Genomic DNA, 12390 nt, shown 5'->3' on the forward strand with positions numbered 1-12390 from the left:
AAAACGACCACAACGCTGACATCACGTCTCTTCTTCAAGGAAGCAAGATCGTTTATAAAATACGTGCCCAGTTTTACTTACTGGACCGATATGTTAAAAAAAAAAAAAAACAATACCAATGTTAATGCCGATATATCGTAGAGCCCTGTACGATATATCGTTATATTGATGTTTACCTATGGCAAGTTGTTTTGACATTTAATATACAGGGAGGATACTTCCTGAAATAACTTGAAATAACATTTCAGATATCCAGAATTCTTTCCATCCACAGTAAACATTTCAGCTTCTCTCAAATGTTGTTTCTCCTAGGTCAGATGATCTGTGCATATCTACTAATGCACTCTCCCAATTTAGAATAAACATTGTGGATACCAGAAACTGAATTCTTACTAGAAGAAACTTCCATTACTGATTTATTTCCAATATAAATTAGAGGTGGCTCTGTTTTATAAAATAACTTGCTTGCTGCTCACACTGGGGAGTTTCTTTGTAAAAGCACCTGAAACAAACAGAAAACAGTAATTTAACTGAATTGAAACCGGATTTCTTTGACTTTTTGTTTCTCTAAAATCGAACCAGAATAGATGCAGAATAAAGTCACTTCTATCCTTGTTTGTGGAGCAATAAAACATGTTCTTAGTTACCCATTCTCTCTTTTTTAGCATCAATTTTCAGCAGAAATATAGCATAAGTATGTAATGAAATTATAATTAACATAACCGTTGTCTTCCACCACCTTCCCGTCGTCTTTAGGTGAGAAGCCATTCGAGTGCAAGCTGTGCCACCAGCGATCCAGGGACTACTCGGCCATGATCAAGCACCTGCGCACCCACAATGGCGCCTCGCCCTACCAATGCACCATCTGCCTGGAGTACTGCCCCAGCCTGTCAGCCATGCAGAAGCACATGAAAGGTCACAAGCCTGAAGACATCCCCCCAGACTGGCGCATAGAGAAGACCTACCTGTACCTCTGCTACGTCTGAGACGGCACTGAGGTGAAGTGAATGAGGAGGGAGGGAACGGGGGTAGAGGTAAGAGGAATGTACCGGAGCGGGTGGGAGGTCTCGAAGATTGAGGAATGTCAACGAGAAGATGCTTGAAAAAAATAAAAAAGAGGGTTTTGTTGTTTTTGTTGGGATTTCTTTTGGGTTTTTTTTTTTTTTTACATGCAAAGGAGCTGGGTTAGGGTCAGGGAAGGCGGGGCTAAAAAGACTTGGACACGGAGAGACGTTCTCCGCCATTGTTCGGATTCACCGGGTCGTTCACTACATCTGCAACTGTGTTTTTGGTTCAGGTCGTTTTTGTGCAGCACCGTAAAGCAAGTAGGCTGCGAAAGAAGTGACACTTTGGACGCTGCTGCTGCTGCTGCTGCTGCTGCTGCTGCTGCTGCCACACCGGCGAGAGAGAGCAGATTCTCAAGGGCTATCTGACCTGCACAGGTTCATCCTCCCGTTCTGTTGGTGGGATATAATTCACATTACTTTCGGTGGTCTTCCTTTCTGAGAATTACAGTCACTCAACTTGTCGTGCACGGATTTATCAGAGCGTTTTAAAATGACATTCTGCTTATGTTAGTTTACTGCTCGTGTTTCCTTTCCAAATGCCCCAAAATCTGCAAGTTTGTGTTTCCATTCCTGAATCCCACCAGAGGCGTCGGCGGCTCTGAGATAGCCCCTGAGAATCGCTATCACAGCCTGCAGGCGTATGCAGTAGTCGAGACAGTTGGACTGGAGTATTAAAATGCTGCAAACCAAGCACCCGTTTGGTTACGAGCAGGGAAGACACGGCCGCTGCTTCTCCGTGGAGGCCTCCCCAGTTTCTTCAGCGGTCTTCCTGGGTCTGCGTCTCTTCTCGAGTGCGGGTCGGAGTCACCACTGGCCGCTCAAGGCCCACAAGCGTCACTTTTATGTCATATGTTGTTCTTTTTTGTTGTTCTTTTTGTTGTTTTTTAGCTCTGCATCGCAGTTTATCATGGCTTGATTGCACAGGTAACGCAAACTACGACAACAGTCTCTGTTTGATGTCAGCAAGGTGTATAAACCCTTCAACCAACTATAACTCGCTATCATAATATCGCACAATAAATCCCAGCCATATTCAACAATAGATAGCTGGACCGCTTTTAACCCATGCACATTTATCCCGATGTATCTCACACTAACAATAGCCAACATAAACTGACCCATAGCAGCCGTAGATCTGCCGACTCGCCACAGTCGAGGAAAAGGAATCGGTAGGGGAGGAGGGGTTGTCGTCTGCGTGAATCTCGTGACTTTGACTGTTCGTAGTGAATGTGGAAGACGTGCTGAGGATGCCTTAGCTGCACAACCCCAACATTTGTCGGTTTTTAAGGACTGTAAATGGGAGAGAGAGAGAAAAAAAAAAACTTGAATGTGAACAACTGGGAGGGAGAGGTGTACAAGGCTGGATGGAAATGCAGGTTTATGCTGTTTATTCCACGTCAGAAACCTGAAACTCCCACCTTTTTAGATATTGTTTTATTTTATTTTATTCCTGCCTCGAAGTGAAAAAAAAAAAAAAAACAAGCAGGAAAACTGAAGCGTCTTTACCATATGAAATGTGCACTCGGTCCTTTTAGGGGAAGGGACGCTAGAAAGGTAAAGGTGGGCATCTCCATCTGTGACGTTTAAGCTGTGTGACATGGACAGTCACACATGGGACTGTCATGGCATCTCCTTGGGAATTACATATCCAAAAGGCAGGTGGGGGGGGGGGGGGGGGGGGGGTCGTAAGTCACTGATTGAATGAGACACACAGCCAGGCAGTGAAAGAGACGTCAGAGTAAATGAGCTCTTTCTGTGGTTTCGTCTGTGCGCTTTTTGTCCCTCTCGTCTCTTATTGTGGTTCTCTTTATTGACCTTGAGTTTGAGCTCAACACATCGTACTTGAATTACCTCCCTCTGTGTTTTTTTCTTTTGTTTTTTTTTGTCGTGACCTCATGTTCCGCGTGTGTTGTATAATTTCCCTTGGTGTTTCACGTGAACGTTTTGCTTTGGCCGGTCTGTGTCGGAGGATGCATTGCAAAATAAAATTTAAAAAGTGGCGAGGCGGAGCGCGTTTGCAGAGAAATTAAGTGCCACAGAGAAGAGATTCTGTTTCTTTTTGTTTTCTTTGTTACCAAACTTGGTATTATTTCGTCTGTTTAAGGAGCCGGATGGTTCGGTCATTTGTTATAAAAGCTACCTCTGAGTTGTTATGTTTGTTTTTTTGTTAAAAAAAAGAAAAAAAGTACCCACATTCTTTTGTGTTTTTGTGTTTTTGCATTGCTTGTCAAAGCTACTTCATCTCAAGCTTTTTCTTTTTTTTTTTTTTCAAAGTTGATTTATGATTGTCTGTTTTTAAGAGAAGTCTATCTGAAAGGGTAAAGCGGAGGTGGGACAGGATGAGAAAAGTCATTCAAATGGATGTTTATTCTTCTCTTACGTTTTCCCCCTGCGCCTCCAACGACAGAAGAGCAGACGGGAGGAAAAAAGAAAAAAAATACCCCAGAAAAGTTTTTAAAAAAGCAATTTTGAAGCCTTAAAGTGACGAGCAAGACGGATGAGTTCTGTTGCTTCTTGAGAGCATTTAAAAACCAGAATTTAAACTTGAACATATGTGAATAGAGTTGTAGTTTTGTAATGTGAAATAACGAGGAAAAAAAAAAAAACCCAGACGACAAACCGACCAGGATGTTGGTGGCGAACGCTGCAGCGCACGGGGCAGGTCATATTTGATGCAGAGCGCGTTGGACAATTTGGAAGTGCAAAGCGTAATCAAAAGAAAAGAAGTCAAAAAAAGACAAAGCAGAAGGTTAAAAATAGAGCTTCTCCGTTCGAGAGAAGCATGCGCGTGTGTTTCTGAACAAGAGCCAACAGAGGCAATTTGATATATAAAAGAAATGTGATATTTTTGTATTAAGTGTCGGTCCTTTTTTCCATTTTTGTGGAGGGTTAAAGCAGGGCACAAACAATGTTTGTATTTTGTTTTGTTTTTAATCTGTTTTTATTTTCCCCTCTTTCTGGGTGTGAATCATTTTTGCCTTGCTCCTCTTTGATATTGTTGGACAAAAACAAAAGGATAAAAAAAAAAAAACTGTGTGAACATGTTGTAATAATAAGTGTTGCTTTCTGGATGTCGGTTGCATTGTCGGTGAAGGACTAAATCTATCCAGCACCAGTTTTACAAGTGTGTGTAAAAGTGACGACGATTTAAAAACAAAGAAACAAGACGATACGAAAAAGAGGAAAAAATATATATAGCGGAACGGCGGACAGGGGGCGCTGTCGAGCCGACCTATTAGTACTCGTCATCCAGTTGTTTATGTCAATCAAACTTGACTGTCGACGTTTTTTTTGTTGTTGTTTCTTTTTTTTGTACTTGAAAAAAGAAGAAGGGATGGCATGTCCCGTGGTGTCTTGCCATTTTATTCTCAAACACTGTGAGCTGAGGGGGGGCCCTTCAGATAATATCCACCCACTATAATAATAATAATAATAATAAAAAAAAACAGTCACGGTTCAGTCTGAACGCCACAATGCAAAACCTGTTCAGTCACATTATCCTTCTCATCGTCCTCTGAATGTTTTCTACTCGTTGGTGTGCGTGAAAAAGCGTGTGACTGTGTGTGTGTGTGTGTGTGTGTGTGTGTGTGTGTGTATTAGTGGGAAAATGCACTAATCAGATACAAAATAAAATGATATTCTATGCCACTTTTTTCTGTTGGGGAAAATATAAATATATATATAAATATAGACATATACATTGGCATCGATATAGTTCTTCCCTCAGTGTTCCTCGGGTGTTTCTGTACTATCTTTGTGCCTAAAAATGGAAATTGTTCGACAAAAATAATCCATCTGTATCTGCTTACGTTCTGTATTTCCAGAAGAGAATAAAAGTGTCGTCTCCAGCACCCTAGGGATGTCATGACGCTCAAATTATGACTTTTTTTTTTTTGATTGTCTCTGGGTTTCCTTCTTTAACCTCTCTGTTATTGCCATCCGGAAGCATTTTCTCACCAGCCGGATAAAAAAAATAAAAGAATATTTGCAAATTTATGCAACTATTATTATTATTTGTCTACCAACAGGTTTGCTGTTGAGGATTTTGTATGAGAAAATAAATAGAAAACCTCCATTTGTGTAGGTTGGCACTAGGGTGTTTCCCTTCTGCTTGCTTTCTGTTTGTTAAAGTACTTTTTATTTCTTATCCCCTCGTTTTACAAAAAAAAAAAAAATGCATTTATCAGTGGGGGATGTAAAATTTGGTCGGAGAGGAATCATGGCATCCCTGGAAGCTGGCACTCTGTGTTTTCGATGTGGTGTTTTCTAGAACAAAGTAGCCATTTTCATGCAGTGTTGCAGTGCATGTGCCATTGAGGTCTAGACTAAAACTGTTTGAGTAACAAAGCACCAAGACATTGTATTTTTTTATATTAGCACTGAGGACCAATTGCCCTGTCGGACCAAGCGTGACGAAGCTTTTTTATGTTTTTTTTTTTTTTGTTTTTTTTGTATCGTAACAAAGCTTCCCCCCCCCCGTCTTTCCCTGGCTTTGTCTGTGCTACTTCTCTCCTCTGTTGTTGTGACAGCACAAGTGCCAGTCGAGTTGCTCTGTATTAAGAAAATAGTGTTTCTATTATGATTTGAATTGTTTTTAGTTTTTGTCTACCTCAGCACCTAATCTTAGCCTAATCTTAGAAGGTGCCCAATTATTATTTTTTATTTTCTGTTCTCGTATTGTTGTCACTTGTACAAAAATAAAATGTAAAAAAAAAAAATAATAATGTTTTTGAAATTTTGCATTAGAGCTTTGCGAAGGTCCTTTGTCTTTTCCTGCGACAACGTGCTATTTTTGTTGTTTTTGGTTTTGTTTCCCGTGGCAGTACGTTTCCTGTTTAAGCCGTGGCACCAATCTATAGCCACCGTCTGTTGATATAGAGGTTGTTTTTTTTCCTGTTTTGTTTCTTTCCATGTAGATTCAGACACATCTTTGTAACATTTCAGTGTTCTCTGATGGAGTGTGGAAAAAAAAAATGAAAATAAAAAGGATCATTAAAAGATTTAATGCTGCAGGTTCTCTTCTCCATGTTGTCAATGTTGTGCCTTTTGATAGTAAAAAATATATTAAAGAGGAAATTTTTTCAAATCCTACTAACAGTAGATTGTTGATTGAAGTGGTTTTTTTTTTAATTGTATTTTTTATTTATGGGTCTCATAATAAAAATCGAATCATGATGTTGAGTTGTATACTTTCAATCTGCAGTTAGAAAACAAAATAAAAAAATGGACTCCATGATGTCTCATCCAGCTCTTTTTGGCTCCATATTTGCTCCTTTAAACACGTCATCAGATGCAGAGAGAAAACGTCTCCTGTCTGTCTGTCCATGATCAAAACTTTGTGTTTTCGGTAAAAACCTACCTTAGATTTCTAGATTCAGACACTAAAATATAGCGACCACAGAGTATGCAAAGACGCACATCTGTATTAATTATGCACGCTTGGAAGATGCAGATCGTTTAAGTTAATCGCCTCATTATGTTTTCACCAAACCTCTGTTTTTAATTTTGGATCAGTCTGTCCAACGGCCCCGCATTAAATGACACACTTCCTGGTGCTGTTTTAGTGGGATTTGGGTAAATTATATTACCACCAGGGAAGTAATCACACCTGTAAAGCTTCTTTTTTTTTAATTATGCCTCATTAAAACATAGACTTTTGTGTATTTTATTCAGATTTGATGTGATAGATTGACACAAAGACTCCAAAATAAACGCCGCTGCTCATGAATGAACACAGCAGAGAGCTTGGTTAAAGCAGGGTGAGGTTATAAAACGTACATCCCAAACTTTGAACATTTCCAAGAGCTCTGTTCAATCAACATAAATAGATGGCACAAAAAATGACGGTATATTTAACCCTGGCAGGCTGAGCAAGGAGACCATAAATTCAAAAGGTAGCCAAAAGAAAGCACCAGGGGAAACATGGTGATGGCAGCGTCATGCTGTGGGGATTGCTGGAGGTTTTTCCTTCCCGTTAAAGGGGAGTTTTCCTCTCCACTGTCGCTTCATGCATGCTCAGTATGAGGGATTGCTGAAAAGCCATCAACAATGCAGACGACTGTCCACTGTGGCTCTACGCTCTTTCAGGAGGAGTGAATGCTGCTTGGAGAGACTTGATGCAACCTGCTGGGTTTCCTTAGAGAGGAAACTTTCTCACCAACCTGGAGGATCTCATGGAGTCTGACTTTGGAAAGAGCCTTGAGATGACGTGTTTCATGAATTGGCGCTATATAAATAAAATTGAATTGAATTAAGTTGGCAGGAAGATGGATGGAGCCTAAACACAAGACAATCCAACCTGTGCAAAGGTTGTAATCCTCAGGGTCCTCTGGCCTTCGTGGTTTAGATGTTCCTGCTCCATCATGCCTGATTCTAATGATTGTGTTACCTGCTCAGCATGCCATCAGGTGCTGCAGGAGCCTTTAAATCCTTCTGTTCCTTCAAGTCTTTTGTGTGAGAGCTGGGAAATGTCTAAAACCGTGCAGGACAGTGAGTCATGTGAACCCTTGGTTTAGGTCAAATTCAGGTATTATTGTACTAAATACAGTTTTGAATCTATGAGAAAACTGATGTTCAGAACATGTTCTGGTTGGAGAACGTTGGTCAGGGGGTCCTATAATTAAAGTCCCAATACGACACATTTGAAGGCAGTGGGAAAATGTGGGATATCTTTCTTGTGAGTCAGTGGTGAGCTGTTCATGTGAACGTTCAGGAATACGTTGGGGGTGACAACTCTTCCTGCTCTGCACCGCGGCGTAAACTCAGGAAAGAGCTGCGACGTCTCAGGAGGCGCTGAGAACAATCTGGAAGTTCAGCAGCTGTTTACAGAAGCACGCCCGGCTGCAGGGGGAGGGCGTGTTGGCCTCAGCCAGTCATAACGCACGGGTGTGCCGCCGCCTCAGACACACCCCAGCTTTTTATCAGAGCAGAAAACCTGAGCTGAATCTGCTTCGTGTGACACAACCACCGCCGTCAGTTTGAGCTTGGAACAGTGGAATGGATCCATAATTATTATTTATCACAAGTTCAATGTTTTCTTGATGCATTTGGCAGACGCTGTCATCCAAAGCGACGTAAAAATGAGGATATAACATCTGACTAAATGTAGTGTGGAAGAACCACGGTGGACACTGTTGACCACGGTACATTACTGGAGGAGAACTGGTTCGTCTCTCTGATCGCTTGACTGGTTGAGTCTTACTTTAGAACAGGGACTTCTTTGTGTCAATAGATAACTTTACATCACAGTAGGAAAACAAACAAATGTTGGGCTCCCCAAGGGTCCGTCTTGAGGCCCCTCCTCTGATTATAACCAAAAATGAAGGTGCCATAACTGAGCAGATGACCCACAGCTCTACGTTACAATGTCACCAGGTGACTATGAACCCTTCAGAGGCACATAAAGATAATTTTAAAGTCAGCCTTCTACCACCTAAAGAACATTTCCAGGATTAAAGGACTAATGTCTCAACAGGATCTGGTTAAAATGTGCTTATCTTTAGTTGAATTGATTCCAGAACGTGTCCTCGGTACGACAGAGTTGAGCGACCCGGTTCTAAAGTCTGTACACTGGCTCCCTGGATCTCAGAGAACAGACTTTAAAATATGTATCTAACATATTCAGCATCAAAATACATTACTCTGTCTTTGCATCAACCTTCCAGACCACTCAGGTTTTCTGGGTCAAGCCAACTCTGCATATCCAGAATCAGAACCAAACATGGAGAAGCAGCTGCATAGTTTCTATGTTCCACTAATCTGGAAAAAAACTCTCAGAAAACTCTAAATCCCCAATTCTTATAAAGCAAAGTTTAAGACAAATTCTTGCTGAGGGTTTATTTTGACTTCTATTTAAACTATTAACTGAAATCGTCATTAATTTCAGTCAGAAGTCCTACTTTTCTTTATTACGTCGATGCACTGCATTTGTTTTAATGCATTTTCTGCTGAAGTCCTATTCAGATAAACTCAACTTGCCTTCCTCTGTTAAGATTTCTATAAAGTGACCCTGCCATTATTCAGTAATTAAAAATAACTGGACGCACCCTTTTAAATACGGGGCTGTGATGACTAGTTTTATTCTGGATATTCCTGAAAACACACATGTTCTGTTCAGCCATCAAGGTTTTTGTCAGAAAAAGAGTCTGCAAATGTTTTGTAGTGACAGTACATGTTAAGTTTTTATTTTACTCGTCTGGTACTGTTGGCTGATGTGTTCAGAAAGAAAAACATAAAGATTATTGCTACGTTATTGGTCCTAAAATCTTTCTTCAAACTGATGCTACATGTGGTGGATGGGAGGAGTGAATATATTGATACGCTCTCCTTCATTTGGCTCAGACACTGAGGAAAAATGTTTTTACAATTGTGGTTAAAATCATGCAAGAGGTTCAATCGTAATCTAAAATGTGTAAGTTTGCTGGAACTGAAGAAAGTGTCTATGCTTTAATCGTTTTTTTTCTGGATCACTAATTTGTATTGTTGGGTAAGAATTATTGTTGTATATATGTTTCTTTGCAAACTGAAACCCACGTTGAGAACCAGCCTTTTTTCCACGTCACAGAAAATTCAAATCAGTGGTTTCCATGGTAAGAGGACGAAGGTTAATAAGGCAAAAACTTTTATCCTCGGCTTTGTTCCAGTGAAAAGAGTTTCCTGACGTCTAAAGGTGTTCCATCACCACAAACTCTTCACAGAGGATGTGTCTCACTAATAATAATGATCAATGCACATTTGTAAGACGGCGCTATGTGTGATGTTTTACGAATGTGAACCCACAGAAACTGACATAAAAAAAGAGAAGGCGTGAAATCTCCTTTGCCGTTGAAGCTGGTGAATAATAAGACAGAAACAGAAACTTTTCTCCCTGTTGTGTCTGAGAGCATAGAGCAAAACAAATGAATAAATGACACATTGAAACATTTCTGAGATATAAAAAGAATACAACAAGAAGAAAAATTATATTAAAGTTGACAAAAGGGTGACAAATACTGTTTTACTTCTCTATTTGAAAAATTAAAGGCCTGTGGAACAACCTTTGACCATAAACTCGGTTCATTTTCCAGTCTGTTTGATTTGAGGCGTAGCGACATCTTTTCCAGGGGTTCCCAAACTTTTCAGCCCACAAAATAACAGCGTCAGAAACCTAACCTTTTAAATGGGGTGGGTGAGGGTGGGTTTTGGTAATGACTACAATAAAGTAATTTGTAATTCGTAATTTGTAAAAAATTGTAATTCTATGAGAACTCCCTCAAAAAAAGTGCAGTTGTTCCTCAATGTTAAAATGAGGAATGTTGAGCATCTTGTAAAGTTATACTTTAGTGTCGGTCTCACAAATAAGGAAATACTACATCTTTTTAGCACATCAATCAAATTATTAGTATCAGGACTTTGAAAACGATTGTGCATAGACTTTGTGATTAATTTTATGACTTTATTCTCATATTACCACTTTGCTCTGGTAATATCAAGTCTATTCTCTTATGTGACTATTGTCGTAATGTTCTTTATTCTTGTACACCTAATATTGTGATTTATTCTCGTAATCTCACCCAGAAATATATATACAGGTGTGTGTATATATATATATATATATATATATATATATATATATATATATATATATATATATATATATATATATATATATATATACCTGTACATATATATACATGTATGTATATATGTACATGTATGTATATATGTACGTGTGTGTGTGTACATATATATATATATATATATATATATATATATATATATATATAGGGATTGATTTTACATTACTTTTAAATTGTTTTCTATGATTAAAAGCATAAATTTGCTATATTAACACATTGTAAAATCAGAAATGTGGATCATCCCACTTTGAGAACCCCTGATCTAGCAGCATGGCAGTGTGTCCTCTCAGACGGCAGAAAACAACCTGTTTTTCTATTTGAACTCAATTTAAGTTCATGAAAAGGAGGTGATTTTCTTCTCAATACAGGGAAGAGTTGCATGAACAATTTGCTGAATTTCAGCCTTAAATATTACACCTTCAACAGCCCGTATTTCACCACGGCTCTGAATGTTTACTTCGTTGCCGCTGGGGTCCAGAGATTGAATTATGAAAGAAGTCGGGTCCAGAAAAGCAGACGAATTACCTGTAATTCATTCAAATAAAGGCACGGACAATTTTCTGTGCCTGGGTGGCCTGGCAGGACCTGCGTTTTGGTAATGTTGCATGTTTTCTCTCCGCTGTTTGGGAGACGCAAGTAAAAAAATCACTAATATTCCTGTGACACATTCAGTCAACTGTGTGTGGATGCATTTTTATTTTCATAAATGAGAACCGTGTCACATCAAAGCGTCCCAACCATGTTCAAATGTTGCCTCCTCTATTTGTTCATTTCCTCCGTGTGACGCACTCACAGTCGGGCCTCGGCTAGAGCACGCTGGAAGCTAATGAGGCCGCTCTTTCAGGATTTGACGGAAAACAAAAACAGGAAATAAGGAGGAAAAAGTCATTGTGAATGGTTCTGATGGACCTGTTGCTTTGGTGTCACTTTGATCTTATTTTGGGGCATTAGGAAGGAAGGGGCAGGGGTTGGTGGATCGTTTGTCTGGCCCGTTAAGGAGGGAGTTTCCAGGACTGATCTCTGACCCACATATCTAAACACTTTAAATTTTGTTTCTTTTTGTTTGCTGGTTTGGTTTAAATCCACCACATACTGCATTTAAATCAGACTCAGTGTTTCAATTACAAAGTTCATTAAGTCTTCAACTGGATCACATTTCTTCACGTTTTTTTTTTTTTTTTTTTACCTCGAAGAAAGAGCAACAGCATTATTGACCTTTAGATTAAAGATCAGGATTCAAGTCAAGTAATTGGATTTATTCTACCATTAACACAAAATCTTATAATGATCATTCCTAAAGTTATAGAACTGGTCACTCTTTCTTTTCTGCGTAAATCATCTTAACATTTAAGTAGAGAGAGTCTCTGTTCTGCAGCTAAAACCAAATCTGACTGTTTTATAAATGATTAGTGTCTGGCTGCTGTGGAAGGAAGGGGCATGTTGTTGGACATGCTGCCATCGTGTGGTTACTGCGTGAACTGCATGCTACACATAAAGAAAGGAAATACCTTTATTGTTTCACAATAAATTGGGAAATTCTGGGACAGAGACACAGAGTTACACACATTCTTTAGTAATGAAATGAAAAACAAGCTAATCTAATCTAAAGTTTTGTTCTAAAGCAACAAAGAGTTTATCAGGAAGGCCAAAATAAAAGTAAAAATAAATACCAGAGTAAATATTGGAAAATGACATTCTGTCAGACA

At 39.3% G+C, this 12390-nt stretch overlaps 1 protein-coding gene across 1 annotated transcript in view; it reads left to right on the plus strand.

The window, feature by feature from the left end:
- Positions 1-2379, plus strand: part of zbtb16a (zinc finger and BTB domain containing 16a) — a gene marked incomplete in the record, with an annotated part of 327435 nt that extends 325056 nt beyond the window's left edge. Inside the window, 1 exon segment of the mRNA XM_036142739.1 lies at positions 757-2379. Coding sequence (XP_035998632.1) covers positions 757-986 — 230 coding nt within the window.
- Positions 2380-12390: the final 10011 nt, after the last annotated feature.

Source organism: Fundulus heteroclitus, chromosome 11 (assembly GCF_011125445.2).
Source record: "Fundulus heteroclitus isolate FHET01 chromosome 11, MU-UCD_Fhet_4.1, whole genome shotgun sequence".
Classification (NCBI taxonomy): domain Eukaryota; kingdom Metazoa; phylum Chordata; class Actinopteri; order Cyprinodontiformes; family Fundulidae; genus Fundulus; species Fundulus heteroclitus.